The sequence below is a fragment of the Leucoraja erinacea genome, chromosome 20 (assembly GCF_028641065.1).
Source record: "Leucoraja erinacea ecotype New England chromosome 20, Leri_hhj_1, whole genome shotgun sequence".
NCBI lineage: Eukaryota > Metazoa > Chordata > Chondrichthyes > Rajiformes > Rajidae > Leucoraja > Leucoraja erinaceus.
This window is the reverse complement of record NC_073396.1, coordinates 1172770-1189629: the sequence shown is the minus strand read 5'-3', so window position 1 is coordinate 1189629 and position 16860 is coordinate 1172770. Positions and strand designations below refer to the sequence as shown.

Sequence of the window (16860 nt, the reverse complement as noted above, 5' to 3'; positions counted from 1 at the left end):
TCTCCACGTGTTGTCCCCCGGCGCCGGGCACGCCGGGAAATGTAGTCCGTGTGGCGTCAGCGCTCGGTGTGCGCCTGCGCGGCGCTGTCAGCGGGGGCAAGATGGCGGCGGGCGGTGAGGGTGGCGGCGACGTGTTGTGTCTGTTCGATGTGGACGGAACTCTGACCGACGCCCGGCAGGTAGGGAGTAGAGTAGAGTGGGGCCGGGCCGGGCTGGGCTGGGCCGGGCTGGGCTGGGCGCACAGGGGGGGGCTGGGCCGGGCCGGGCCGTGCTGGGCTGGGCTGGGCCGGGCCGGGCCGGGCTGGGCCGGGCTGGGCCGGGCTGGGCTGGGCCGGCTGGGCCGGGCCGTGCTGGGCTGGGCTGGGCCGTGCCTGCTTGTACTCATGTAGCGGTGTTCCCCAGCTGGGCTGGGCCGGGCTGGGCTGGGCTGGGGCGCACAGGGTTGGGCCGTGCTGGGCCGTGCGGGGGGCAAGGCTGGGCCCGGGCCGCCTGGGGGCCTGGTCTTCACAGGGAGGGGCCGGGCTGGGCCGTGCTGGGCTGGGCTGGGCAATGCTGGGCTGGGCCGGGCCGGCCATTGGGCCCTTGGGCTGGGCACCGCCATTCAATGGGATCATGGCTGGGCCGGGCTGGGCCGTGCTGGGCTGGGCCGGGCCGGGCTGGGCGCACAGGGCCGGGCCGGGCTGGGCTGGGCCGTGCCGGGCTGGGCTGGGCCGTGCTGGGCTGGGCTGGGTCGGGCTGGGCGCACAGGGAGGGGCTGGTGGTGAGAGCGGGGGGCAAGGCTGGACCCGGGACAGCCTGTGGGGCCTGGTCTTCACAAGCCGCACACTCACTGGTCACACACACAGTGGTCAATAAACAATAGATACAGGAGTAGGCCATTCGGCCCTTCGAGCCAGCACCGTCATTCAATGTGATCGTGGCTGATCATCCACAATCAGTACCCCGTTCCTGCCTTCTCCCCATATCCCCTGACTCCGCTATCTTTAAGAGCCCGATCTAGCTCTCTCTTGAAAGTATCCAGAGAACCGGCCTCCACAAACTCAGAGAATTTCACAAACTCACCACTCTCTGTGTGGAAAAAGTGTTTCCTCGTCTCCGTCTTAAATGGCTTACTCCTTATTCTTACACTGTGGCCCCTGGTTCTGCACTCCCCCAACATCTGCACTCCCCCAACATCTGCACTCCCCCAACATCTGTACTCCCCCAACATGTTTCCTGCCTCTAGCGTGTCCAAACCCTTAACAATCTTATATGTTTCAATGATATACCCTCTCATCCTTCTAAACTCCAGAGTGTACAAGCCCAGCTGCTCCATTCTCTCAGCATATGACAGTCCCGCCATCCCGGGAATTAACCTTGTAAACCTACGCTGCACTCCCTCAATAGCAAGAATGTCCTTCCTCAAATTAGGGGACGAAAACTGCACACAATACTCCAGGTTTGGTCTCACTAGGGCCCTGTACAACTGCAGAAGGACCGCTTTGCTCCTATATTCGATTCCTCTTGTTATAAAGGCCACTGGTCATCCACACAGTGGTCATCAACACACACACACACAGTGGTCATCCACACACACAGTGGTCATCCACACAACGTTACCCCCACTGCCGCTAACCTACTCCCCACATTTTTCCCCCAGAGGATCAGGCCGCACACGGCGGAGTTCCTGCAGCGGCTGAGGGCGCGGGTGCGGGTCGGCATTGTCAGCGGCTCCGATGTGGACAAGATCAAGGAGCAGCTGGGAGACGACGGTGAGTCCAGCGGCCGGGCAGTGGGTTACACTAGTCGGGGGCCGGAGGGGTGAGGGTCGTGTGGGCGGGCAGTGGTCCACACCGGCCCAGAGGTGAGGGTTTGGCGGTGGCCGATGGGCCGGGGGAGGGGGGGGCGAGGGTCAGGCGGGCAGTGCCCCAGCTCCACACTTGCCCATGGTGCACGATCCCTGCGGCGAGCCCCACCCACAGTGGACATCGCTGCGGCTGAGTTGTTTGAGGAGGTGACTAGTCACACAGTTAAACGTGGCATTCCCCACCATGTACAGCATTGTGTGACAGTGAGCGGCTTGAGCCACAACCAGTCAATGATGCAGATCACTGGTGCCCTCTATCAGTTTGTTTTAGGTTCTGCACCATAAAACCTATACTACATCCCTGAACATCCTTCAGTTATTCACTACCTTTTGCACTCTTGTGTGCGTGTTTGTATGCATATGCATATCTTATAATTTTGTAAACCAGCTACATATTTAATTGCATTGAATCTGATTTGATATGTTGGGAGTTGGGCGGTCATTTTGCAGTTGTATAAGATGATGGTGAGACCGCAGTAGAGGAATCAAGGGCCAGAGGACATGGGTTCAAGGTGAAGGGGACAAGATTTAATATGAATCCGAGTGGTAACTTTTTCACTCAAAGGGAGGCGGGTGTATGGAACAAGCTGTCAGAGGAGGGAGTTGAGGCTGGGACTATCCCATCGTTTAAGAAACAGTTGGACAGGTACATGGATAGTTACACAAAAAAGCTGGAGAAACTCAGCGGGTGCAGCAGCATCTATGGAGCGAAGGAAATAGGCAACAGTGTAGCTGGGACATGTTGGCCAGTGTGGGCAAGTTGGGCCGAAGGGCCTGTTTCCACACTGTATCACTCTATGACTCCATATGGAAATTAGAAAAAAGCAGTCATGCAGCATCTTTGGGGGTAAACAGTTTACAGTTTATGTCAATGGTCTTTCAGTAGAACTGAAACCGGATGTGATTGACGGAGAAGGGGGAGGGGTGAAATAAAACCACAGCAATGTGTGATTGAGTCTAGACTGAGAGAGAGTGAATGTCTGGTGGCGGTGACTATGGTGAAGACTTGCTAATCGTATATCTATCTAGAAGGGATGTCAGACACAGGAAACTTGAAAACACAAGGGAGTGGAGAATTAAAAACTATGTTGCCATTTTAAGATACACACTGGAATAAAATATTTTCTGATGCTGAAAATCTGAAACGAAGGATTATGCTCTAACTACCCTGTGTATTAGGTAGCACCGTAGAGATAAACTTTAAATTTACACTTTGTTTATGTCTCATCAGAATCCTGGTACAAACAGGAAAAGCTGGTTACTTGAAACTGTTAAATTCATGGTTTTTAAATCTGTGATATAGAAATATAGAAAATAGGTGCAGGAGTAGGGCATTCGGCCCTTTGAGCCAGCACCGCCATTCAATATGATCATTACTGATCATCTAAAATCAGTACCCCGTTCCTGCTTTCTCCCATATCCCTTGATTCCGTTAGCCCTAAGAGCTAAATCTAACTCTCTCTTGAAAACATTCAGTCAATTGGCCTGGATTCACATCTCTCTGAGTGAAAAAGTTTTTCGTCATCTCAGTCCTAAATGGCCTACCCCTTATTCTTATGTACCAAGTTGTGTGACGGGGTACTGTTTCTGTCTGAGGGAAGTGCGTGCGTTATGACCTCTGTACAACTGGCCTGAGCAAATTATCAAACGTTTTTTTGCAGAGTTATCAGCTACTTGATGGTTTAGAAGCATAAAAACAAATAGGTAAACTAGATTGAGTTTGGTTGCATCGTTCCTGAAGAACGTGAGCAACTTGATTTTACTGGATTGTAAACTTCTTCCGTTTTTCTTGCAGTTATTTCAAAAGCCGACTATGTATTTGCTGAAAATGGCTTAGTTGCATATAAAGCTGGACATTTCTTGAAGAAACAGGTATGTTTTTACCAAAGGTGATACTAGCCAGAATCAACAGATTTTTGAGTAAATGGTTTAACCTAAATAATCCCAATGTTCAAATGGTTGGAACAAACTCGATGGGCTGAATGGCCTAATTCTACTCCTATGTTTTATGAAAGTGAGGGATGAACCAGCAGTTGTTGCAGGGTAGCGCTAATTTGTGCAGTAATAGAGCTGGCACTACTTCATTCTCACTGACCAAACAGTCGTAAACGCACCTCCCTTTACAGCGACCAGCCAGACACCATGAAACGCGTTCCAGGACATTGTGTGCACTACACGCGTGCAACACAGAGTAGATGTGTCCAGGACATTGTGTGCACTACACGCGTGCAACACAGAGTAGATGTGACTGTGCACAGACTGCCATCCATGAGGTGTATCACGTCAGCCGTAAGTGGATCAGCAATGTCTTCAACCTTTGTCCCTCACTCCTCCAGCACTTGTCAGGTCAGGGGGCGAGGTCTGTTTCAGTGAGGAGTGGAGAACAGAGCATGCTGGCACCAGCACCAAGCGTAACTACAAATGAGGTGTGATCTCATGAAGCTGCAAGATATGCTGAACAGCAGCAACACAGAGGGTGGTGGGTGTATGGAACAAGCTGCCAGAGGAGGTAGTTGAGGCAGGACTATAAAACACACTTGGATAGATACTTGGATAGGAAAGTTTAAGCGGAATATGGGTCAAATTTAGGCAGATGGGACTAGCTTAAATAGGACATCTTGGCCGGCATGGATGCGTTGGGCTGAAGGGCAATAGACAAAACTCTTAGCCAGTGGATCAGACTGAAGCTGTGCCATCAGCCAACATCCTGCATGAACAGAGTCTGGTAACTAATGCCATAGTTCTGCATGAAATGAAACCAACTCGCATGTGTTTTTTAAATGAGTTTTCTCTTTTTTGAAGAGCATCCAGGAGCATATGGGTGAGGAAGTGCTGCAGAACCTGATCAACTATTCTTTAAATTATATGGCCAGGATTAAGTTACCCAGAAAAAGGTAAAACAAAATTAATCTGCAATTAAACCACTTAATTTTGCAATCCTCTTTATTGACATTGAGAAATTATTTTCCACCAATAATCTATCTCTCTAGAGATGCTGCCTGTCCTGCTGAGTTACTCCAGCATAATGAATCTACAAGTCTTGTCAGCTATTAAAAGAGACAATTTGGAGTTGAGATGAGCCATTTGGCTGAACAGCTTTGGAAAATTAAAGTTAAAACTGTTTCCCCCTAGATATCAGTGGGGATATATTTCCTTCAGATATGATTTAATTTAACATTAGACAGAAGTGTTTTTATAATGCTAAAGAACCCCCTGGCCCATTGGCCAATATTATTTATTTGACCAGACAGGGCAGTTCAAATGTACCCGGTCTAAGAATTGGTGACGGTATATAAAATTACTCTTCCTAAACAGGGGCACCTTTATTGAATTCCGTAATGGAATGCTGAACATCAGTCCCATCGGCAGGAGCTGCAGCCAAGAAGAACGGATTGAATTCTTTGAACTTGATAAAGTAAGTTGATTGTAAAAAGTTGTTCTTGGATGATGTACAGGAAATATATATGGAAGGTGCCCAATTAATCTTCACAAATGGAGATAACCAACATCATTGTTAAGCCTGTAACTTCTCCTCAGTCCAGATTGCAACTTCCTTTCTTACCCAAGTTCCATCACCCACAGCACCTTGTTTCCCTCTTTCCGCCTTTTCCGCAGAGCCCTAAATGGTCGCAACGGAATGGGACGTGTCTAAGCCCGTGAAAATGATCTGCCCTCAGCTTCCCCTCGTCACCTCATGAGCCCAGTCACATCACCCTCCTTAGATCAAACGAGTAAAGATTCACAGCAAAAAGATCAAATTCCCTCTGATCTTAGGCACTTTGGAAAGAAAAGCATGTGAAGGTGGAATGCGTATTGTTAAAGGAAAGCGTGTGTCTTCCTGGTTGAATGATTAAAGGAAGGTATTTGGTGCTAAGAAGGTAAAGGCGGAGGCTTCTCATCTAAAGTCATCCAAGTTGTAGTGTAAGTGTGATTGTATTCTCTGATCTTCGTCACATGGTGGTGCTGTAGCACAACAAAGTCATTGACACTGTTTATGCAGATTTTAAAATGCTCAGTATGTTTTCTATATAATACAAAGTTTCTTAGACGTGACCTGAAACTGAACACAGGGAGCTGGGATAAGCTGCCTCAAGCTTGCCTTGCCATTCAATTATGATGGTGTGTGTAGGAAGAAACTGCAGCTGCTAGTTTACACCGAATATAGACACAAAATGCTGGAGTAACTCAGCGGAACAGGCAGCATCTCTGTATAGAAGGAATGGGTGAAGTTTCGGGTCAAGACGTGTCCCGCTGAGTTACTCCAGCATTTTACGATGGTGAATTGTGGTGGTGACTGATCTGCTGCAGGCCTCAATTCTTCTGTCCCCTGATTCCCAGAGCACTCGTTCCCTGATCTTTCAAAAATTCATCTCCCTCCACATTAAAGTTTCGGTCTCCTAATTTGAGGAAGGACATCCATGCTATTGGGGCAGTGCAGCGTAGGTTCACGAGATTAATCTCCGGGATGGCGGGACTGTCATATGAGGAAAGATTGGAAAGGCTGGGCTTGCATTCACTGGAATTTAGAAGAATGCGAGGGGATCTTATAGAAACGTATAAGATTATTAAAGGCCTGGACAAGCTAGATGCAGGAAAAGTGTTCTCAATGATGGGGAGTCCAGAACCAGGGGCCACAGTCTGAGAATAAAGGGGAGGCTATTTAAAACTGAGATGAGAAAAATGTTTTCACCTGGAGAGTTGTGAATTTGTGGAATTCTCTGCCACAGAAATCAGTAGAGGCCATTTCACTGGATGAGTTTAAAAGAGAGTTAGATAGAGCTCTAGAGGCTAGCAGAATCAAGGGATATGGGGAGATGGCAGGCACGGGTTACTGATTGTGGATGATCAGCCATGATCACAGTGGCTCGAAGGTCCAAATAGCCGCTTCCTGCACCTATTTTCGATGTTTCTATAAACACTGTAATGAGCTCGCTTCCACAGCTCTCTGGGCAAGGGAATTCCAGATTCATTGTCCTCGGCGGGAAGACGTTTCATGTACCTCAGCGTGTATGACCGCGTACCTCAGCGTGTATGACCGCTTCACATCTTGTACAATGCCCCTTGTCCATGACCTTCACACTAGTCTGGCACAAAAACCATGGCATCAGTCATGGCTCCTAAGATCATCCATCAATCTTCCAAGTTGTCGAGAATGCGACCAGCTTGTTTAGCCTCTCTTGATAGAACAATCCCCTCATCCCAAGATTTGACCTCACTGCACTCAGATTCAATCTTTATATTCATTGTGCAGTGTACAGTACAGAGACAACGAAATGCAGTTAGCATCTCCCCAGAAGAGCGAACATAGAGTAATGATCGCTAGTTCGCAAATTCTCGGGAGACACAGGGCGTCGCGATGTGCCTGCGCCGCCACCATTTTCATTCGCCTACCCTGCCTCCAATGCTATTATATGGTTAGGTGAGGGGACCAAAACTGTGCACAGACTCCAGTGTGACCTCAACAACGGCCTGTACAACCTGCATCCACCTATCACTTGCCAGACTGGCCAACCCCTCCTCTCTTCCAGCTTCCCTCTCTCCCCCCACCCCAACCACCATCAGTTAGTCCACAATGTCCCACTGTATCTGTACTCATTATTTGAATTCTCCTGATCGTATGACAAGAATTGAGTTTATCTTATGTTTCATTTTCTCATTCTTGAATTGCAAATTCCATGAAATAATAGCTAATATTCTATTAGCCTTTTTCTTGTTCCTGTTAACAGTAAAACCGGCTGGTATATTTTCAGTTTTCACGTAGCTGCAACTGTGCTTACAGATACAAATGTCCTTGTGTAGTGTAACTCTTGCCAGTATTTGCTATTTGTTTTCCTTGTGTTCTGATTAGATGAAATATTAACTGGTTATTTTCATTTTGATAAAGTATTAATTCAACACTTTTGTTCAAAACAGATTGTTTGGCAATTGAATCATGTGTTTTGAAAGAGCTGCGTATCAGCAGTTTAAAAGCACCTTGTTAATGTGCTGAGGAAAGTAATAGAAACCAAACTCGTAAACTGCAAATAATGTGAAACCTCTAACATCTGATAAAATAAGAAAATACATTGGGATTTTTCTTGTTCAGTTGAATGTAGTTTCTGAAGGGCCTGTCCCACTAACGCGACTTTTCAGCGACTGTCTTCCACCTTCAAGCTCGAGCCGGATCAACCGTCGGCGATGAAACCGCGAGCTGGATTGACCGTACACACACACACACACACACACACACACACATCGCAAAGGCGGGGGCCAGGGAAAGCGGGGGAACGCTGTCTGATATTCAAACCCATGATGAACAGGAAGCTAAAAGACAGTTGGGACAGTTACGGGAAGTCCTTTAGAGAGCGGGGGGGGGGAGTGGAAGCCAGACAACTTTTAATAAAGTTTAATGGGCATTTAACATTAGGGTTTACTTACCTTTTTGTTTCTCAACGAGCTTTTCCTTCGACTACCTTCGACTACCTTTGATTACCTCCGATAGCATGACGACCTAATACAACCTACCTCGACTAAACCTATGAGTAAAAAAGTATCAATTTTTTCCATGGCGACCTTTTTTTACTTGCGGGCATTTTTCAGCTTGGTAGCTGAGGTCTCGAGTAGGCGGTGACTACTCTCGAGCATGAAGGAGTTACAAAGACCTCCTAAGACCTCGTGTTGACCATGCTGCGAGTATGATCAAGGGCAAACTCTTCTAAACTCCCCGCAGTGGGACAGCACCTTTACCGTTTTTACAGCTTGGCATTTAAAAATGTGCTTTGTTTTGCAACAGGAAGAAAAGATCAGAGAAAAGTTTGTGGCTGATTTACGAAAAGAATTTGCAGGGAAAGGACTTACGTTTTCTATAGGTAACTTTAATTTTCTCTTTCCAGTGGTGGGAAAGCTTTGGGATTATTTCTACAGTAAAAACAAAACTAGGAAACCTTTATTTCTCTGCAGCACCTCACTAGAATTTTATCAAATAGTTTTGTAAAATAGCAGGGTGCTGTAAAAAGCTGTGGTTCTATTATATATATTAATTTTTAATTTCTCAATTAATATGTAAATAACAATTGCATTGAGATAGGAAATAACAATCTCATTTAGGGGTAAGTTTACAGTACTGTGTTGTTTGAAGAACTACTTGGAGGCCTGAAATGTGGATGTCATTTAAAACAATCACTATTTTAAATAGCAATGTTACAAAATTTTGAGATTTAAAAAATCAAGTCTGCAATTTATCCCATCAGATAAAGCATAACAATAAGTTTAATTTGACACCAAATTCACTTTCATATCTCAAGTATTAAAAAAGTTATGACCATTTTCATACTCGGAAATTAGCATCTTGTTCCCTATTGATTTTCAATGGACATTACAAAATAGCTGTGATCTTGGATAGTCAAAGCCCATTTCTTAAGGAAAGATTAACATTTTTAAATAGCCTAAGTGTCCAAAGATTATTCACAAATAATTCACAATATAACATGATTTTTATATCTAATTTACATTAATTTATAGGCCAAATGGAAGGAATTTAGTGTTCAATTGCTGTAAATAAATGCCCATTTAAATCGGCTTTCTAGTGGGTTCATGTGGAACGCGCTGGTTTAGAACGTTGACATCGCGCTGGATTAGTGCCCTCAAATGCCGAGAAAAATACTGCGGGATATAAAAAGCCCAAAATGAACTATTCGCTATAGATAACTTGATATTCAGGGTTATATATATGCCCCATTTAATGTAAAAATAAGGTACATACCTTTAATTGTTTGCTTTATAAAACCCTGGGGCTGCGAGAGGTTGCGAAATGAGACAGTAATTTTAAAACTATTAGAACTATATTATCGAGGCCTATAAAACTAATAATACCTTTTGCGACCGGGTCTTGCAGCGATTTTTCGTTAATGATTTACTAGGCTGAACATGTGCGATTAGTACAGCCTAGTAAAAATCGCGTTTTAAACCCGCCCCCTCCAAACAGCGCCAAAATCGCCGACATGGCTGAGGGCAGATTCCCAATGACGATTCAGGTAGGTTTTGTAACATACCTACTATTTAAACATGTTACGTGGAGGTGAAGTAGGATCTGAGAATCAAAATCAGTTTTGCATCTATTATATAATGAAAATACACGTTGGATTTGGTTGTGTCTATTTCTGTTGAGGCTCCGGGAACTCTGCGATCCAGCGTATAATTTTGAGAAGCCCACCCCCTCTGATATTTGTGCTTCAATGATGCCAAATACCCCAATATTCACCTATTCAAATGGTGTTCTCAGACTTCATGCACATCTCACACTTCCTTGCGTCCATAGTTCTGTCCCAATCTCATCTGTGTTTCATGGCATGGAGTCTTGACCGACCTCTCAACGTGATTGGATGCCTGTTCCATGGAGCAGTCTGGAATCTTTATATTTCATGAAGGTGTGTGTCAAAGACCACTTTCCATGATGCAATCCAGTCATTCAATGTAACGGGTTGAAAGGCTGCTGCTTATTACCCATGTTTTTATTAATATATCCTTCTGTCTCTAACAGAATGTATATGCAGTTGTACACCTCAAAGAATTAAAAACACCAGAAATAATTAAGTAGAACTTCATTTATTCAATTTCATTATGCACAATACATTTATTCTTAGGCAGTTTGGTACAAATCAATTTCATTTGAATTCTGCGAGTGAACCTGCAGAAAACTCAACAGAAATAGACACGACCAAATCCAACGTGTATTGTCACTACACAAAAGTTGCAAAACTGATTTTGATTCTCAGATCCTTCTTGACCTCCCCATAACATGTTTAAACCAGATTGAATCGATGTGCAAGGCCACACACAAACTCCTTGTGTTCACTCCATGGTTTAATACTAAATTGCAGACATTTATGTCAAAGGCAATTGAGTTTGTGTCTGGCCTTGCACATTGTATTAAACCTGGGTTTGTTGCTCATTACAGTCGGAATGATCACCAACATTTTTACTATTTGTAGTTAAGACTTCACAGATCAGTGGGTGATTAGTTTAGATATCAGACCAAAATGTAGTGGCTGATTGGGCATCTACCCTAAGGAAGTTGACGATGGGTTTGTGTTTAATCTGATTACGGCAATAACAAACATGTTGTGTCTTGTTTATATAGTTATTAGCACACAGGTTTCTGCATGGACACACCTGTAAACATGTAAATGTACAGTGTCATTCTAAACCAGCTTTACTCTCCTCACTGTTCTAGGTGGACAGATCAGTTTCGACGTGTTTCCAGATGGGTGGGATAAGCGATACTGTCTGGGAATCCTCGAGGGTGATAACTTGAAGGCCATACACTTCTTTGGAGATAAAACATCACCAGTGAGTAAAGAGCTTTAATCCTGCAGTAATCATTTCATTGACATTTCAAGTGGAACTCAATGTGATGCAACATGAAGTGCAGACCTTCCTCTGCTCCACCCACAGGTGCTCATCACATTCTTCACAGCCCCTCCCTCATGACACTGCCCCATATCCTTTCTTCAATATCCCCTCCTTTCACTTTGCCCCATCCTCCCCTCTCCCACTTTGACGCTAGCCAGTTAGGAATTGTTTAATGCCAAGATTGACCTGTTACAATCATTTTCACTTGTGAATTAAAGCAAATGCTTGAGTTTTGAAACATTTTAACACAAATTCTGCTTGACCTTTATTACCTAATTATGGATTTATTCTCGTTTGTTACTGTTTAGATTTGCTCAGGGAAGGTAAGTGGTTAATGGAGAACATGCTGAAGCTAAACCCAACAAGCTGGAGAAACTCAGCGGGTCAGACAGCATCTCGAGAGAAAACAAATAGGTGACATTTTGGCACTCAACCCAAAACGTCACCAATTCCTTTTCTCCAGAGATGCTGACTGACATGCTGAGTTACTCCAGCTTTTTGTGTTTATCTTCAGTTTAAACCAGCATCTACACTTCCTTCCTACACACTGAGTTGATGTAACAGGATGCACAGTCCTGCTGCACACTCTCTTCCTGCTACAGTATGGGGAAAGGCAGGGCTCTGTGCCAGGTTCCTGGTCAGCAGCATCTTAATAACAGGGGGTTATGTGGCTCTTAGAACCAGCAACCATGTGTAGGGCAGTAGATAGTGGACCAAGTGTCTGTCCCTCGTCATGCTTCATACTTGACACTCTCCCAGTCGCTGCCTGCTGGGCTCGAATGCCAGCATCAGTGGTCTGGCCCGCATGAGCGAGTCCAAACAGCGGTGCTATGCAAGAGAGTTCAGCCAAGCAGTTGGATTTGACTCTTGCTGGCCTGCAGAACAGTGCTTCCATTTTGTGCCATCACTAAATCAGGTCCCTGCAATACATGAACTAAAAATATATTTTAAAACAGACGTTAGTAGTTTACACTGTAAGCTGAAACAGGATCTTCTTGGCTGTTCTCTCCTGATTGCTAAGCAGTAAATTACTGGCAGTTGCTCTACTGTTGGTCTGGTCCAACCACAACAATACTGTCAGACTGTAAATTATGCAACTGTTGAAATGCACAAGTCTCTGATAAATCTCATGATTAAGGGAGACATGAATTGATGCTGGTGTAAACGCGGTGGTGCTCCAGGGAACCACAGTCTAGATTCCAGACAAGCTTGTTTCTTTTGCTCCTGTCTGGCTTCATTGAAGAATTGTTGCAGATCAATAGACAATAGGAGCAGGAGTACGTCATTTTGCCCTTCGAGCCAGCACCGCCATTCTATGTGATCATGGCTGATCATCCCCAATCAGTACCCCTTTCCTGCCTTCTCCCCATATCCCCTGACTCAGCTATTTTTAAGAGCCCTATCTAGGTCTCTCTTGAAAGCATCCAGAGAACCGGCCTCCACCGAGGCAGAGAATTCCACACACTCACCACTCACTGTGAGGAAAAAGTGTTTCCTCGTCTCCATTCTAAATGGCTTACTCCTTATTATTAAACTGTGGCCCCTGGTTCTGGATTCCCCCAACATCGGGAACATGTTTCCTGCCCCTAGCATGTCCAAGCCCTTAACAATCTTATATGTTTCAATGAAATCCCCTCATCCTTCTAAACTCCAGAGTATACAAGCCCAGCTGCTCCATTCTCTCAGCTTATGACAGTCCATCCAGCCCGGGAATTAACCTTGTAAACCTACTCTGCAATCCCTCAATAGCAAGAATGTCCTTCCTCAAATTAGCGGACCTTAAACTGCACACAATACTCCAGGTGTGGTCTCACTAGGGCTCTGTACAACTGCAGAAGGACCCCTTTGCTCCTATATTTGATTCCTCTTGTTATAAGATCATTCTTGTAAAAGTTGTCTCTTATCAAAAAGCAACCATTGAGAGTAATTATTAACACCAGGCTGAAGGCCTGAGTCATTCCATCAGCTTCCTGGCACAAAGTGAACAAGGGGATTATGATGTATGTGAAGTTGATCAAGTTGACCACCAGGAGGCAGCCCCGGGCACGTTTATAACACACCAGCAAGCTGTCGCTGCCTACCGACTTCCTTTTCTTCCAAAGCAGTCCCTCAGTATGACTTGCTTCCAGTTTAGTTGCAAGGACAGCGAGGCATCTGATGCAATGTGACTCTTGCACAGATGGGGCAGGACAAACGTAGATCGTTTTTGGGATAGTACACTCCTTTTGCCACTTTTGTGGGGCTTCTGTGTGTGCCTGATGCATGGGCTCAAGATCTTAAACCATTCCCAATACTTTCTTCTCCACTCTGAGCCGCCAAGGGCCAGAGATTCCCAGGATCAGTAGGGATGTTGTGTTTCTTTGAGCACGTCCTTGAATTGTGGAAACTGGTGGGCCGATTCATGGTGAAATCAAGTCTACTCTGCCATTCAATCATGGCTGGTCTATCTTTCTCCCTCAGTCCATTCTCCTGCCTTAACTTTGTAACAAAAGTTAGAACTAACATACTTCTCAACTTAAGAGTTAAATATCTACCTCACTGAATTATAGATGCAAGGTCAGTAAGATATGAGGAAAGTTATCTGGAGCAGTACAGCTGCACCACCACCCTCATCCTCCTTTCTAAATAAGAAATGTTGGATCATTCAGCAGCTCAGGCAGCATCTGTGGTAAATAGACACAGTTCGGGATGACGGCCTTTGATCAGAATTGTTTCCTGCATGTGCGGTTTGGATTTTCATGGTATAAAAAATACCCCCATTACAAAAACATTCAAACTGGAATTCCTATGCAAGGTCTGTTCAACACCGCAGACTATACAACCTTAAAAACTGCAGTAAGCATGGTTTGTGTCTTGTATGGAGCTTCTGGTCTAATATCCACAAGATCCCAATTTAAAACTTCACTAAATAATCTAAATCTTTGTTAGTCAGTAATGAATTCGTCCCTGAAGACAATCTGTTTTCTATTTGCAGGGTGGAAACGATTATGAAATTTACAGTGATCCCCGGACCATTGGTCATTGTGTCACGTGCCCAGCGGACACACAGAGAATTTGTGAGGAGCTGTTCTTCAACTCTGGGGCCAGTATTCCATCCTAAATTTGTGAACATTGGAATTCCCAGCATCATGAAGAAATATACTTGAATCGAGTCGACCATCGCCAGCAATGGCGACACTGTATGTAGACAATAATCCCTCTTGTGACGGAACAAGACCTGACGGCCAGTAGCCAGTGTATTTATTAACGGTAAAGCAGAATCTGACATGGATATTAAACTGATACTTTGACAGTTAGAAATTCTATAACTGGCACTAGTCGCATAATATACACAAAATGCTGGAGTAACTCAGTGGGACAGACAGGAATATGTTTCGGGTCGAGGCCTTTCTTCAGTCTGAAACGTCACCCATTCCTTCCATCCAGAGATGAGTAATTCCAGCATTTTGTGTCTATCGGCGATATAAACCAGCATCTGCAGTTCCATCCTACACACTACTTGTATAACATGGATTAGGTTGGGAGCTGATGTCATAAGATGCCATTCCTTTAGACTTATTTTCCATAAAATTAATCAGCTAAATTGCCAACTGGGAAGTTTGGACCAAGGTTGTTAGCGGGTATAAAAACACTGGTACTTGTATCTTCATTGGGTGCTTTGTGCAGGTCACACAGAAGGATGTTATACTTTGTCAGAAACTCTACTGTAGCAGTTTTGATTATTGTTGACAATTGGGTGAGATTTCAAATCATTGTTGTTATTATGCAAAGGTTTATTGTCATGTGATCATTTTAATGAAAGTAAAACAGCTCCTGGTGTTTACCCAGAGTTGGGAAATCAATAAGCAAAGGTAATTATTTTAAGGTGAGAGGGGAAAGATTCAATAGGAATCTGAGGGTCAACTTATTCCACACAGGGTATATGGGACGAGGAGTAGTTGAGGCAGCTACTATAAAGACATTTGGACAGGTACATGGGCCAAATGCAGGCAGGTGGGACTAGTTAATGTAGATGGGGCATCTTGGTCAGCGTGGGGAAGTTGGGCTAAAGGGCCTGCTTCCATGATGTATGACTCTAAAACTATTTTCCATTGTTTCATAATTGTTTATTTGGGGGACTCCACATATACAGTTCAAATCCTTTTTCAGGTAATAAATGATAGTACACACTGCATTATAAACCATGCTACCTCCAGCCATGTGCCTGTGAAATAGAGACAGCAACCCAAGGTAGTACCGACTGGTGTATCCCCCATAGTGGCAAAGCAATTTTAACTGTTGGTTGCAGCCATTCAATACAACAATGTAAAAACTTACCTTGAACATGACATTGATTTCACTGGAAAAGGCCAGTCCTAAATGCAGTCCTTATGAAGTTTAATAGGTCAGCATCATACAGCCGTTTCCTCCTGACTGAATTAGGTAGGAGTGTATATAATAGATCAGTGTGCAAGATTGAATCTACAAACTGTGACGTGTAATTTGGTGCAATGAAAGACATATTTTTAAATCAATAAATAATTTATCAGGCCTATCTGTGTGCTGTTTGTTCAATGTTCTATGCAGTTGAAGATGAATTTCTACAGCTATGTCCTTGGGCAAAGCTGATTGATCACCAACAACCACCATTTGTCTACGTTTGGTCTGAGATTTTCAAATGCTTGAATCAGCTGTTTTTGATGTACCATTTGAATGTCCACACAATTTGAAATCAGTGTACAAAAAATATTGCACATTGTTTTTTACACAATAATTGCTATCTGAATTAGCATAGCTTACCTGTTCAGCATTTCTGTAGAAAGGCCCTGTGGTGGACAATGATTTAGATTTTTTATGAAAGTACACAGCTGACCACTCACCCTTAGAAAAGCTGTATAGTAAAGCCAAATAGTGAAAGGCTTGGATAGAGTGGATGTGGAGAGGATGGTTCCCCTAGTAGGAGAGTCCAGGACTAGAGGTCACAACCTCAAATCTAAAAGATATTCCTTTATGAAGGAGATGGGGAGGAATTTTTTTAGCCAGAGGGTGGTGAACCTGGGGGATTTTATGGAGCAACAGAATTTTCTTCTATTTCAGAAAATATTTTAAAGGCGGAACAAGCACAAAGTGGGGTTTAACCAATGATCTGTACATGTTTAATGTCATATCAAGCTGGAGAGCAAGAATTCTGTGTACATAAGTGATAGAACCAGTATTAGGCCATTCGGCCCATCAAGTCTACTCTGCCATTCAATCATGGCTGATCTATCTCTCCCCATAACCCTTGACAACCATGCCAATCGAGAATCTATCCATCTGGGCGTATTATATTCTTAATTTTTTAAAGACAAACATGCAACATCTGAGTCTGAAGAAAGGTCTCGACCCGAAACGTCACCCATTCCTTCTCTCCAGAAATGCTGCCTGTCCCGCTGAGTTCCTCCAGCATTTTGTGTCTACAAGCAATACCTATCCCGGTACTACTATTAAACTCTATTGCACAGGTAATTCTGTTATTGATTTATTCTCCCCTGCAATTAATGTCTACTCAATAGATAACCAGATTTCAATTCAAGTTTTAAATTGATTACTTATAATTAACTATGAACTTTAAAAAAAAAATCTACCCTCGTAAAATACCTTTG

The 16860-nt window shown here is 44.3% G+C and overlaps 1 protein-coding gene across 2 annotated transcripts; it reads left to right on the top strand.

The window, feature by feature from the left end:
* Positions 1-33: 33 nt before the first annotated feature.
* On the top strand, positions 34-15766 carry pmm2 (phosphomannomutase 2). Of its 2 annotated transcripts, XM_055650993.1 has the most exons (9): positions 34-179; positions 1640-1751; positions 3642-3718; positions 4649-4740; positions 5162-5261; positions 8619-8694; positions 11058-11173; positions 14211-14363; positions 14682-15766. In XM_055650993.1, exons 1-8 carry the CDS (start codon positions 102-104, stop codon positions 14334-14336), a joined length of 777 nt encoding a protein of 258 aa, XP_055506968.1. In that variant the 5' UTR covers positions 34-101; the 3' UTR covers positions 14337-14363; positions 14682-15766. The 2 variants fall into 2 exon arrangements, with proteins under 2 accessions (XP_055506968.1, XP_055506967.1); XM_055650992.1 differs by having other exon boundaries at positions 14211-15766.
* The last annotated feature ends 1094 nt before the right edge of the window (positions 15767-16860 follow it).

What these genes read in the sequence shown, in the direction of transcription:
- pmm2 (XM_055650993.1), top strand. Translation starts at nt 102, where the DNA reads ATGGCGGCGGGCGGTGAGGGTGGCGGCGACGTGTTGTGTCTGTTCGAT. An exon ending in AGGACTTACGTTTTCTATAG is followed by an intron (nt 8,695 to 11,057) that starts GTAACTTTAATT and finishes TCACTGTTCTAG; the next exon opens with GTGGACAGATCAGTTTCGAC. An exon ending in TTGGAGATAAAACATCACCA is followed by an intron (nt 11,174 to 14,210) that starts GTGAGTAAAGAG and finishes TTCTATTTGCAG; the next exon opens with GGTGGAAACGATTATGAAAT.